The sequence below is a fragment of the Necator americanus genome, chromosome IV (genome assembly GCF_031761385.1).
Source record: "Necator americanus strain Aroian chromosome IV, whole genome shotgun sequence".
NCBI lineage: Eukaryota > Metazoa > Nematoda > Chromadorea > Rhabditida > Ancylostomatidae > Necator > Necator americanus.
In genome coordinates, this window is record NC_087374.1 from 14456399 (window position 1) to 14470616 (window position 14218).

General features: G+C 41.2%; 2 protein-coding genes across 2 annotated transcripts; one reads left to right on the plus strand and one right to left on the minus strand.

Annotated features, from left to right (window-relative positions):
• Window positions 1–8039: 8039 nt before the first annotated feature.
• On the minus strand, window positions 8040–9273 carry RB195_001267 (uncharacterized protein; the record flags this gene model as incomplete). Its single annotated transcript, XM_064197964.1, has 2 exons — window positions 8040–8145; window positions 9155–9273. 2 exons carry the CDS (start codon window positions 9271–9273, stop codon window positions 8040–8042), a joined length of 225 nt encoding a protein of 74 aa, XP_064053845.1.
• Window positions 9193–12973, plus strand: RB195_001268 (uncharacterized protein; the record flags this gene model as incomplete). Its single annotated transcript, XM_064197965.1, has 3 exons — window positions 9193–9323; window positions 9386–9521; window positions 12488–12973. 3 exons carry the CDS (start codon window positions 9193–9195, stop codon window positions 12971–12973), a joined length of 753 nt encoding a protein of 250 aa, XP_064053846.1.
• Window positions 12974–14218: the final 1245 nt, after the last annotated feature.

The window sequence follows — 14218 nt, forward strand, 5'->3', positions numbered from 1 at the left end:
GTCCTACCATCTGACTTAGTACAGATGCCACCGACCGAGTCGTACTCACACAGGCATATGATTCTATTATAGAATAGTAGTGGTTGCTACTGTAAAATCAGAAATACGTGATTGCGTACCAACTCTTGACTGTTCGCTTATTGCTCTGAGCTTCAGCTTTCTAACAATAAGGATATTTTTTCTCTAGTTATAGTGTCTAATTAAATTGAAAAGTTTTCTCCTTTTTACTCACGGCACATACATGAAATTGCTCAGAGGCAGCGCATCCGGAAAAATGACGATGCTAGAATCCCACCACGTTCAGATAAGGGAAGTGGTATACATATTTCGCGAATATGACCGTGATAAATTCCAGCTAACAATCCCGAAAAAAGAATGTAATAAGCCCTTAACTGCACCGATGTCCTTAACGATGCAACATATTGGGGTTAGTAGAAAAATATCAACGCGTTAGCGAAGGAGCAGCTTGCATAGCTCCTAGTGCTGACTTGAGTTCTATCGCCAGATTGCGGACGTTGGACGACGACAGAATTGCCTGCGTTCTATTTCGTTATCAACTGCAGGCACAGGTACACCTCCGAGGCTGTTTCTCAGAACTTTTTCTCCATGAAAAGAAGGTGAGAAGGTACCAGTGAGAACTGAATGTGATTATTTACATATGTACAGCTTTGTCAATATCCAACTATTCATCTAGGCTGCACCGTCAATTTTGTAAAATGCTGCTACTGAACGTAAAGGTTTTATCCATCACAACATCGACTTATCAGAAGTTGCCGAGCTGCATACATGAATGTATAGTCTCTCTGATACGTAGGAACTTCCCCTGCCACTCCTAATTTTTACTAACGATATTTCCAATCCCTTGCACCTCCTTAAAAGAAATGCAAAATTTTTGATGCTCTTTATCTACTCTACTGCTTTGTAACATGTCTTGTTTACAAGAGTATACATCGATGTGTCCCATAGTGACTGATCTGAACCACTCATTCGCCGAATCCTCTTCCACAACACGTTACAAATACGTTTGATTAGCGCCTGGTTACTCATTCCACGCAAGCAGATTACGGCGATTTACGTGGCGAGAACGGCTCATTCCGTAGTGTCCCCTGGCTGTTGTGTACAGTTCTGCCTAGTCCTGTATCCCACTACACCACTTTCCTATCCCTGAATGCTCAAGAATTCTTGAAAATTTCTAGCTTAAATCATGCATTCATTCTTTTTTGTTCACTTCGCCCCCTCCACTACATAGAATATTGACCGTATCTTTCTTTGAAAACCACGGATAATACTTTGGCGAGACCGATAGGATCGTAAATACGGACCGGGTAAGTGCCCGTGGATGACCTCGTCTAAGCACCCCATAATTTAAGGACTCCGGTCCTTATCATATGACGGGAGTGCTAACTTTATTATAACAAAGCACTTGCATACAATGAAGTGGAATTTAGAAAAATTTATCCGCCCCCACTTAGCACATAGCAGATTATCTTTGCAAATTCCAAAAATGACGCGCTAAAATCTAAATCGTGGTGTTGTGCTTCACTCAGAAGAGTCAATAAGGAATGGAATATTGTGTGGGAATCTGTGTGCAGAAATCCAGGTCAGAAAATGGGAATTTGTGTTGGTTTTCTGTTTTTTAAGAACGATAGTAAGAATTGGTTTTTTCGTTGCCAAAAATGAGTATACATAGTATGCGTCTTGACATAAACACAGCACATAAAAAAGCTCCATGTTGGACAGAAAAATAAGGCAAAAATACTTTGAATAAGAGAAAGTGAAAGTTAGAAAACGTCATAAATTTAAAGACAGCAAAAGTGCGGAGCAAAGTCAGCACAAAGCGCAAGTTCTTCTTGATATCCTTGAGCCAATTTTATTTATGCCAAATTTTTTTCAATAGTTATATATTATTCGATTCTGAGTTCCCAACGTTCAACATCAAACGAACAAATAAGCAAAAAGTCATGACTTCCAGAAATGTACTGCTGTAAGAACTGCTACAATCCTATACGTATAATCCCAAATAGCTGCTTTCCATCATGTCACGTCGTTATTGACATCATAATTGTGGTGTGGAGCTGTAGAGAACTCGTACAACTACCTAGTAATGACAAGGACATGCATCCTTCAAGTTCTCCGCTACGTTCTCTTTGGCCTCCCCAGGGTTTTGATTCAGTCAGCACATTGTCGGTTCCCATTAGGACATTCAATTTGTGAAAGTGATTGATGTGGAGCGGGTTAGGAATGGTTACGCATGTTGAATGAATAGGGCAAGTGCCAAAATCCCTGGAGGTTAACTGTTTGGGTTTGAAATGAATTCAGTAGAAATGTTTTTTTTTTTGGAAATTGTTCCGACCTCGTGATAGAATATTGTTCATCTTGGTTCCTTTTTGAACTACTTATAATGCCTCTAAACTCCTAACGTTTATTCATTGAGGTGTTCTGTAAGAATTTAAACTTACACTGGTTGCGTGGGAGTAAGGAGGAGAGTAGCAACGAATTCAATAATTTACTTCTATTCAGTTCTACCAGCAATAAGGTTACTTCCCCGTGTCCCCATATCGCCATCGCACATCCTCAGCCGTGATTACGGTACCCGCGTCACATGCGTTGTATTCGCAGCGGGTGGCAATGGCGTGTCGTGGATAATCCACTTCACCGCCCGGCGGCATAACAAACGAACGGTCAAGCACCTCGTTAGTTACACCATCACTTGGGATTAACGTTTGGAAGGACGTGAATACGCCGCTCACTTCAATATGAAACGTTCTGCACTGTGGCGTCACTTAAGCTACTCTAATTTTCACGGGAAATTAACAGATCTTATACGCGATCGGTTGCTGCCGCAGGGGGATCCCGGCGGTACAACAGCGGCACAACAGCAGCACCTCTGATACCCACCACACCTACCCGAACGACTCCAAGCTCATCGAAAGTCTACCGAGATCGCAGACTCCCTATCTTCCATATATGGACTGGCACTGAAACAGATTTTTTTTCGTAACTACTCACCACTGGAGTACTGTAGCAGAATATTATAGTATTTGCTGCAAAACGTTATAAAATCAAATTTAAGCGACGCTTCGCCTCGCTTTTGATTTTCATTCCATCTGAATGTGAAGGAGATAAAAATTACTCAGAAATCCCCAGTTCAACCTTCTACTGGCATAATGATCGGTAACACTCTTGGTCCTCTGCTTAAAAAGTACTGCACCTTTCAGGATTCGATCGTTCACAGAGCTTTTTTGACATTTTTAAGTTCTTTAATTTACTGCAGTTATCAAGAGTTCGTGGATAATCCATAAGAATTCACAAAGATCTCACGAAAGCAGTCTGAACTGGAGATCGGCATTTAGTAAGGAAGTGAAGAAGAATGAGCGTTTGGGAATGTGAAGGTGTATTTAGTGTGTTTGACTCAAATTCACTTTGGGAATAAATCTCCGCAGACGCCCCTATCTTCAACACGATCTCGCGTGTGCCATACGAGACGTCGAATGGCACATCGCGCGCTGATAGCATCGCGTCATCATCGTCGCTGTCGTCGACGATGACGTGATGACTCAATTCATCCTATTTTCACCTTCGCTCTCAACTTGTCTATTTGTGTCATTAGGGTACTAATAGTACATATACCCCCGCATGAAATACATAATCGATTTTTCTACTCGTAGCTTTCCAGTACAGTTTTAGAAAGAAAATAGAAAAATTCGAATGATGCCCTTTCGGAAAACAGCCGAGAGCATCTGAAAGAAAACGGCAAAATTCAAACAACAGGCAGATATCAGCTGATAAGCTGGTCCCTTGATGAGTCACACCGAGAAAGTGCAGCTAATTCGACCAGTCAATCCTCAGGAAACTCCCCACTCTAACATATCGATAATCTGTCGCTTCACTAATCTGTGAAGAACGTCTTAACTTTTTTACATGCATTTCGTTGAATTCTGAGCAGTTTGAGTGCGTTCAAGTCCAGAAGACACTTCTAGGTCCTTTCTGCATTTGCTTATGGCTATTTCATTTTGGTTTTTTTTTTGTAGGATTAACCCAATTGAATGACGGCTATTTCGAAAATTGGAAGTCTTCTTCCGTCGCAGCTCATTTCAGATGTAGCGTATCACAAAATGGACGGTGTTTGGACTTAGGAGACATCACACTACAGTTATCAGGAACCTTACGTGATCCTGTCTCCACAACGATGTAACTTACTACGCAACAGAACCCAGGCAACTCCGCCGTCTTCCAACATCCGCCATCCAATGGATATAACTCAAAGAAGCAGCAGAAGTCGCCTCACGCGCACAGTCCTAGAGAGGATGTGTTTTGCCCTTGCCCCAACACCTGTAATAAGTTGCATCGTTGGGGACATGGGACCACACAACTGTTTACACGTGTTTTTCTGGGTTACTAGGAGGAATTGAGAGTGATCACGTGCATAATCATGATCTACACTTCTAACACTACTTATTCGTGGAGAAGCCCCAATATCGCCGATCTCTGATATGCTGCCTTTAAGCTGGAATTTTCTGCACGGTTATAAACGCAATGCTTTCAGGAGATTGCTAAGGAAATAACTTTACAGGTACTGGTTTGTGTATCTAGCTAGGATTATCGTTTCATATAAAGTGTCTTAGTGAAGATTTGGCTTCCATTAGGCAGTGAAGAGATTGACGTCTGATTTAAACTGTACTGGAAGTTGTTCTCCGTGCGGTACAAAGAGCACCTTATTTTCCGCACGAACTGTGATGATTTACGAGCTTTCTTCTCTAGAAACAGTTTGAGACTTCATTTTCAGCTTTCAATTTATTTTTTTGCCAATTATTAGAGAAGATCCAACGATGGATAGGACGTCCAATTCACTTTTCGTCGCTGCGATTCTCTTTTTTCACTCTACCTTTTTTGCCCCCCTCTATTAAAGCTTCTGTTGTCAATTTTTAATTGAACGAGCCTATCTAAGACTGGTACATCTGTCTTCTATACCACGTTCTAGAATATGTCGTAGTGTCCTTTTCCACAGCTGCACCTTCTACTGCCGTTCAAACCTCGAGTACTTACGGATCCCATGTTAATTCGTCAGTTCGGCATAGTGTAAAAACTCGGCCATGTCACTCAAAACCGGCTAATGACATTGTGGCGTGAGTGATCGCTATTCATTTGCGGTCTTGCTTGTGGTTTGAAGACTCGTCTGTTACTCACTCTTGCATGGAATTCTGAAAGTTGTGTCGACGACCCTCCGGTTATTTTAATTGCTGCCACCAACATTTTTCGTTTGCAACCCAATAAATTCGCAGTGGAGCACGGCATCTGGACGAGGGTACAACAAATCTATGGTCATCATTATCTCCTTGGATCCTCTCTTTACCTCAACAATTTGCCCCTAGGACCCTCAGTGAAGTCTAAAGGTGGCACAGTGCTGTCCTCCGGAAACGACCTGAGCACCTGTTCACACCTCCACTAACCCCGACCTCAACCCCTCAATCAAACTCATCAACGCTGACCACAAACATATCCATACAATATGGAAATGAGGGCAGTGTGCACAAAACACTTAAATATAGGGTACTGTGCTAGAAATCTGCCGCGCCACAAGCTCTAATCGTCACCTTTTCAACAAAAAAGCAACTGCTTTCTTTATTGCACCTTTTGAATGAGCAAATGGTGTCCGTTGTTTTGTCGCAGGACTCACCTGTCCTCTTATTGGCGGCTTTATTATTTATACAATTATTTCGAGAAGTGTTCTATGTATTACAGCGCCTGACGTCCCAATCAGTCAAGTGCAGATGGTATCGGAGATAAAGAACGAATTGGCACCGTCTCAAAATGTACTTCCGATGAAAACAACTTTCGTGCAAGTTTTTTTTCCTAGCGACGAGGAGATTATCGTCGAAAAAGTGCAGACAGACAGATCGTAAATCACTGACGACGTAATTTTCTGTCAGGATCGAATACAGTATGTTTGTGGTGCGGCTCAATTCACAACATGCCTCTTTCCTAGCGCATCTTTCGCGTCAGATTCTGTTTTCAGTCCTCTTTATTGCTTCCATTAGATTACAACTTACATTGTTGTCCCGATCCTTATCCATTCCCTTTGTTTTTTTCCCTCCGTTCTTGCCTGCGACTTTATCCATCCTCGGTAGAATTTCTCCATCGTCTTTTTTTTTAATGTTTCGGTGTGGATTTTTGTACTACTACTAACATTATGAGTAGATCTGTGTGTTTTATGCTCACTGTGTATTAACGAATCCATTAAGAAATTCGGTTAAAATGAGCAGGATGCAGCGGAGCTATTAGCTATCTACAGCAACAACGACACCGCAGGATTTGAGCAGCTGAGTCTTATGTGGCCTTGATGATTCCTTTTTTCGCATAGTACCATTCATGGCGAAAGCACGCAAAGACCTGTGTCTGGTTTAACATACAAAGCAACAAATTTTGCTTCAGTAACGAAGTGTCCTATCTTCCACACTCAGAGAACTCACAATTCCACATCTTAAACATACTACTTTACATAAGAATTTTCTCCTAGCTTCCGTATCCAATTTTTATTATTTTATTTCCATACGAGACGCTTGGTTATCCAGTTCTATTTGCTCCATGGACCGCGTTTTGCACGAGTTCTGCTTTCTCAAAATCCAAAAAAAAGACTTCGCTTCGTTTAGCTACTCCAGGACTACATACCCGATCAATCACATTCGTTGTGGGCTAATGCTTGTCCTCCATGTGTTGAGTGAAACTCGTCCTCTTGGGAGTTTCATGCTGACGTATGGACGAAATCCCGGATTGTCGGAAAATGCGGATTTTCTGGCGGAGGGAACCTGTCTGAAAAGGGCACTTTGCTGTCAGTAGCTAACAATAGAATTATTTTTTAAATAAAAACTATATATTTCCACCCACATCCATAACCATTGCCGAGCAATCACTGTCTATCCTTATTTTATGCAGCATTTTTTGAGTTATTTTGCTCTATGTATGTCGTTGTTTCTCTTTGTTTTTCTCAGGGAGAAAATAAAGGGAAATGACTGTGCATGACAGTACAATACATATGTAATAAAGGGAAATGACAGACAGATGCCAAATTTGTACGCGATGTGCTCGATGGACCTGTACAGCACATTTGTAATTATTTCATTTCATAAATCCACAAATATACCTGCATAATAGTACTCAAAATAATCTGTTAGTGGCGTTCTTATATGTATTTGTTTATTTATTCATAGACACAGTGTTCAGTTGCAGTAATAATTTTCTATCAAATAGTTAGATGACAGGCGCAGTAAGACACAACAACAACTACTACGCTGCCAAATTAACCGTAATTTAAGTCAAAGTGTGTTCTAACTGAGTCGTTTTTACGAGGAGGATAGTACCTTCTGGGAATGAATTGTGTAGGAGTACAAATTCTTGAAAGAGTTCTGCAAATTCCGGCTACGTATGGACGTTATCGACATTAGCGCTTTCTCGACTTTTTTTTGTTGAATAGCTCACCCCAAAAGACTGTGGTAATTTTCTAGCTTAGCTTCGTTTAGCCATAATTTATGCAAGAACTACCTTCTTCTTCAGTCCCCGATGTGCAATGAAAGAAGCTTTTCAGTTCACGTCTTTTTTTCAAACTAAACATCACAAAGCTCATTTCATTACGTCGCCTCATGATTTACAGTCATGTCATTCTAGTCGTGCACCCTTTCAAAAATGACATATGGCCTCATATGGGCTCTCTATAATTATGATGTCAACGTAGACCTGATCTGGGCGGCTCAGCAGCTCCTTTGGGATATCATAGAACTAGGATAAGCCTGTGCTCTGATCTTAGGGCAAGCCGCCGTCCTTATCCGTAGAAGTTGCGTCACCAGCACGTCCTGGCCCTATTCTTCGGGATTTTTTTTCCGCGCAGTGAAAAAACTAATTGAGGCATTGACTGTTGATTGATAGATTAGTAGAGAACTCGTCTTGATAATGACACCATTATGCGAGCACTGTCGCAATGGTGACGATATGTCCCATAAAAGTTAATTAAAGGGCCGCGGCAAGAGAATCCGGAATAAGTCGCGTTAGTCAGCGAGGTCATCACACACGTCATCACTATCATCTCCACCACCATCTCGTCGCGTGAGTTTACGATCACTTTCGCAGTCGAAGGCGCAGATATTGCGACACCTTTAGACCAGTGTACTCGTGCATTAATATGAGTAGAACCGGGCTTTTTTAGGAACTTTCATTACTGTAGGAGGTCGACAGTGCAGGCGTACGTCCTTCAATTGTCACTTTAGCAAATCTTATCAGAAATTCTGAACAGTTTTCCATGTTCCCCTGGAATTTTGACGTGTTGCTCGGAATATATGTACCTGTATTGATAGTCTTAACTTTGTTCATCCTGAGCGGATGACTGATTTATCTAAAAAACCCATGGGTACTGCCAGCCTAACCCAAAGTAATTTACCCACGAGTCATGACAACAATAGAACAATGTATGGAAGCACCAACAGCTCAGATTGAATCTCCCAACAGTTTTCTCAATGTTCCTCAATGACCTACTCTTATTTCTTGTTCGGTAGTAGTCTGTTCGGCTACTAGCGACATCACTGAAACAATGTCAAAAGTATTATCTAGCTGTTAAGATTCCTTTTGGGATATACTGCCTACTTTCCCATTGTGAGTTTAACTTAGATTTTTTTTCCAACGAATACCCCTTCCTCCTAGTTTTGTGTTCGAGGATCTCCAGATATCCTTCCAAATTTTGTCTAATGGCTTATAGATTGCACATATGTTTTGCTGCTGCCTCAAATCTGCTGCCTAAGTAATCCTCGTCGACCCTTTAAACCATAATTGAGTGGCCAAATCGTATCTCACGCCTGCTTGAGTTTAATCAACCCTGTCCAAATCAGTTCTACAGACGTACCACCTGCCCTTCTCTCAGCTGGATAACACAGCGAGAAAATAATCCGTAGATCCGCAACAGTCAATTAGAATACGCAAATCGGTTTCTATGCAAATTGTTTGGAATATCTGGTGATGATGTTTAATGCAAATTGAATTAAATAAGACCTTTTAATAAATTAGCAAGAGCAAAATGATCAGAAAACCTCACCCGTTTGCCGTCCCAACATTTAAATATCAACTTTCGCGTGTATTTAAATCCATTATTGAGACGATGTAGAGATCTGACCGCGAATAGATAGCGTAGTAGCGGGGTTGTTCACGAATATGAGCATGATCAACTCCGATCTCCCATTTGTGATCCAGAAAAAGCGAAACAGTCTTGGTTGCACCGATGTCCTCAACCATGCAATTTTCTTACGAGTAGTTGACGGAAATCCGCATATGTCTGCGATTGTGTAGGTGGGACATTTTAAGCTGCTTATTTGAGTTATTTTACCGTACAGTACTAGTATTGTAGTACTAGTTCTACAATCGGATTGCGGATATTACAACAAGAAGGAGACACTGGTATGAATGAGTTTGGAGCTAACCAGAAATACCGCAAGGAATGGCTATGGGGCAGGAAGTTACGAAAAGTGTCGATCATTTATAACGTTCGTAGTTGTGAACTACAATCCTACTCCTATCTACTCGCAGTGAGATCCTAACCTTCCAATTTCGTTATACACTGCTTTAAAGGACTATGAAGGGAGACAATTGTTCCCAATTTTCTGTATCTGTGAATAAATGAGGGATGTCTTAGGCGATTGATCATGAATGAGCCTTCCGTTTTCTTTCTCTAGACAAAGTTTTAAAATTCACTATAAGACATTTGCGGACAGGTTCTTCTTGAAAACTAAGGAAATATTAGCAACCACGATGTTTTTGGCAGTCTTCGAAGGTATCGAAGTTGTTTCCATTCTTGCCACTTCCTCTATATGTAAACACTAAAGATCTGTTTTTCGTATTATCTCAGCATCACCTGTGATAGAAACTTCAGGACTAGTATTCTCATGAAACAAGTAAGCCTACAACTGTATATGTGAGTGCATATAATAGGGTATAAACGATAAGAGATACGGTGCAGTTACGTGAGCGGCAGCGTTCGAAGTGCTGCGGTAGAGCGTAGCGGTCAGGATCGTGGGAGGACCATTACTGACACCATTCTTGGCTCAAGTTTGCGATGTTCCCCTCTCGCTTCCAACCGCTTCGACAGCCCCGCTTCGAGCGCGGCTGCTTACGCAGCTGCACCAAGCTTCAGGTCTTTTGACCCCACCATACGTAATCACATTGTACCTCGTCTACGTTAGTATTGAAATCGCACTGTCTTTCATATGCAAGTCCAGTGAAATGGTAAGAAAATGGTAGAATCCCACCTGTTTTAGGGATGTATGTGATTTACTGATGTGCAAACTGCCTCTCCTAGTTCGTGAAACGAAAAGCTTGCTGAGAAGTCTTGGAATACTACTAAACTACTCAGCTGTTTTGGACCATTGGGAGTGCGGATAGTACCCTAGATATGTCACTGTGGTGATATAAAGCAAGCAAAAGCAACGAAAAGAATTCCGTCGTGAATACGTTGCTGATCTCGTCAATGTCAAATCAACGCTACGCTCTCAATCTCCCTACGCTTCATTGTCTTCCCATACATGCGCTGATCGGAGCCGATGCTCCGACCTCTTTTACTTTTGGACGATCGCCGAACGGCTCCTCATTTGCGCTTCACCCCCTTGAGCTAGACCCCTTCACCTCAAGGGGGTCCGTCTCCTTCCTTTCCCAACTAGGATCTGATCCAGACCTGTACTTATTAACTTCTTGCCAAACAACTCTTTCTGAAATAGGAGCTAGTGGGAAGTAAGCCATCAAAACAGTATTCAGGGAATTCCACTACAAACGCGTAGCCAATCCATGTAGTCTTTGCCTTGAACCCTTGGACTCGTGGCCATTTCTCAGTAACGTTTCTTTTCAAAGTTAACGCTCTTCACTTACACATGGACCCCTATGCAGTAGCTGCTCATTTTTTTTCTGTACAGTTACTTCTTCTAGAAGACATATTTACCTGTAGAACAACGCTGGGCACATTCCTGCCTCAATGGGCTCTTTACTTCTTGCAGCACGGTCCGCATTGGCTGGTGCAAAGAAGAACTTGCTTAAAGGACGACCTCGCACAGAAATAAAAGCTCACCATTGGCTAGGCACAAAAGAATAGTAAGAAGAATGAGGATTTTCAGTATGACGATGTTCGGATGGTGCTTTTATGCTTGACTGAAATGTATGGTTTTTTTTATTTTTGTTAAATATTTACCGTAATCATTTTGGATTAAAATCCCAGCAAAACCGTTATGCACTAATCCTCTGGATAAAAATTGCAAGAAACGAGGGTTAGTACCACGTTCTTAGTTTTTCATTGACATTAATATAATTAATAATGACATAAGTAGACGTAATATGGTCGCTACAATCTCTGCAAAGTGTGTAGTTATGGAACAAGAGTGGTTTCCAGGAATCAGAGCAACTCATTTTAAGGGTCCGATCTAGTTATCACCTACTTCTTTGCTCGAAACTATTGATCTTCTTTAGAAATGCAACAAAATACTTACTGTTCTTTTGCGAACCGCAGTTGGCAGGGGTGTAGCTCGTAAGTGTGGGTGTGATTTCGCTCACTTCCTCTACTGAGCCCCAAATAGGTGCCTGAAACGACTTTGGTTGCACAATTGTACCCAACGATACAACTTATTACGGTAACGACCCCAACCCGCAGATCGTTTGCGATGGTGCAGATGAGACAGCGCCTGCTGCTAATTTGAGTTATATTAGTTTGATTGTGGAGGTTAGATGACGATGGGATTGCTTGGGCTCTTCGTTCGCGTTCCAAGTTGCATCGTAAGGTGGAACGGTGTAACCACGCTTGTTTTTCAAGTCTTTTCTTGAGGTACTAAGCAGAATTGGGCGCGATCACGCTCATAATGATGGACTACACGGCTACCCCTATCTAATCGTGGAGAGATCTCAACAAATTTACTTTCGCGATATGCTGCATTTAAGACTAATGTGACCAAGTATCGCCACTTCTTCATTTCATCTGCGTTTCACTCGTAGTCATAGTCTTGATTGAAAATAGCATCGTGCACACATCATGATGACCATAAGCAAGCACAGTGTGTTCATTTTAACTGATGCAGAGATTTTTCGCTGACGAGTGAGCTAACGTTTGAAAGATTCTTTTCTAGAAACAGTTTTTGCTTGGAAGTCGGAATGGATTCATTCAGAGTGCATTTCTTGGACGGATTTGTAGGAGGAAAGGAAATGTAGTTAGCGGAATTTCATTTGTACTTACACAGTTTTTTCCTGAATATATTCGCCCTTCTGTGGTGTATGCGTGCTTTGTGTATGCACACATTCTTCACCGTTTAATATTCCTATTGAGTTTCTCAAACTCGACTTACTCAAACAACGAATGTCGGAGGTCTCCACAAATTTTATCTACAATTGACACGAAGAACTGACTAACAAACCAACAAACAAACGTACATATATGGTTGTTATTTCCTAGCGGAGTACTTAAAAAGAAGACTTTCAGGTCTTCAATAACCAAAGTACGTACCACTCCAGTGCCTTCAGGAACTACTCGAATGCTCTCAAGCTACACATCGTACGTCCTCGTTTGGTTGGTTTCCAAGAAATTTCCGGTAAACTGCTCAAGTTTTTTCTCCGTACGGAGTCCAGCTGCGCACAAATTGTGCGCGTTTCACAAGTGTACTCGAGTGTTGGAGAAGATTGGACGAAAAAACTGCGCCATATTGGACAGTGGTGGACATATGTGACGATAGAGGAAAAGAAGGATGATCAGGATGATGGGCGGAACGCTGGACGGGCATCCTTCCGGTATCCCTACCAAATCGCTCCGTTGCTAGCGCTTTGCCCGTCGCTGCTTCTCGGTGAAGTAATTGAGATGCTCCAAGCAATTCCTGTCTTCAGGCCACATTACTTAATGGAAATGGCATCGACCACTGGCCAGAGGACTCGATTTGGGCCAACTCTCGTGCGGCTTCCTCCAGTAGTCTGATGAAACTTGAGGTTACTAAGAAGTTCGGGATTTCTAGAAAATACGTTGTTGATCCTACCAATTAAATAGGGTTACTTGACTTTTACTACCTCACTGCTGCCATTTTAGGACTCATGTAGGATGAGAAAATACTGTTCCAAATTAGAAAACAGTCATTTTTTGTGTTCAATAATCTTTTTTCTACCAGACCGTAGAATGAAACGCAATGTTGAGATTTTTGCACTATTTACAATCGAGTTCATTGACATTGTTAGTTCGAAAAACTGTGCCGCCCCTTGCGTTCATCGTGTTTGCAATCACGCCACACACTTTTTTTAGTGTCTAAAGAGATGTTCACAATTTTGCTCCGTATTCATTGTGTCCATCCTTGTGCGTTCTCCGTTCTCATTCTCTTCGTCGTTGAATTCTCAATCCACGCAACTGTACAAAATTCTGACATTTAGGCATTTTCATTATTTCTCCAGAAACTATCACTTTGTCGGTCACTTTGCAATAGAAATATGTATTACGTGATATAACCATACTAATGGTAGTTATAAAAACAGTCTTCTGTCTGGAAATGAGTAAACTTTTCTTGCTTTGCAATGAATTTGTAGTCTTAATGAGCTTCTAAATGCTACGTCCATTCTACATTTTCCTTAATCCTACTTTCTCCGCTAGAGTTTTGTAGAGGATCTCAGGAATGAAGCGATGTGTAGAGAAAATGAGAAGAAGAAAAGAAAACAAAAAATAGAATTTTTACTGTAAAAATTTTCCAAGTCTTTATTAGATGAAAGAAATGACACATACAATTAACAGTAAACCGGAGGTTAATAGTAGGTTGGATATCTATGCACAGAAGTGAGTGGGGACTGTGCACACCAAATATCATCCAACGTCATTCTTCAATTTTTCTTCATAATCTCACTTACAATACTACTAGCTCTTCCTGCATTTATATCCATTCTATGCTTTTTTGTGGTGCGTTTTTCGAAATTTCCAAACCACGAAAACATTTACTTTACAAGTCTCAGCTAGATGTGGTACCTGGAAATTGCTCTTGTCCAGAACCACAATATCCGTGCTGAAAAAGCTCTCTTGGACCTTGCATTTGTATTCGATTAAGTAATTTGCAGTGAATTTCAACGTAAGTAGAATTTATTAGTATTTAAAGAAGAAATAATGCTGTTTGAAGTTCGATTTCTTTCAAAATGTTGGAAATTACATTTCCTCTGATATTGTAAAACCTCCAAGCGTTCGAATATT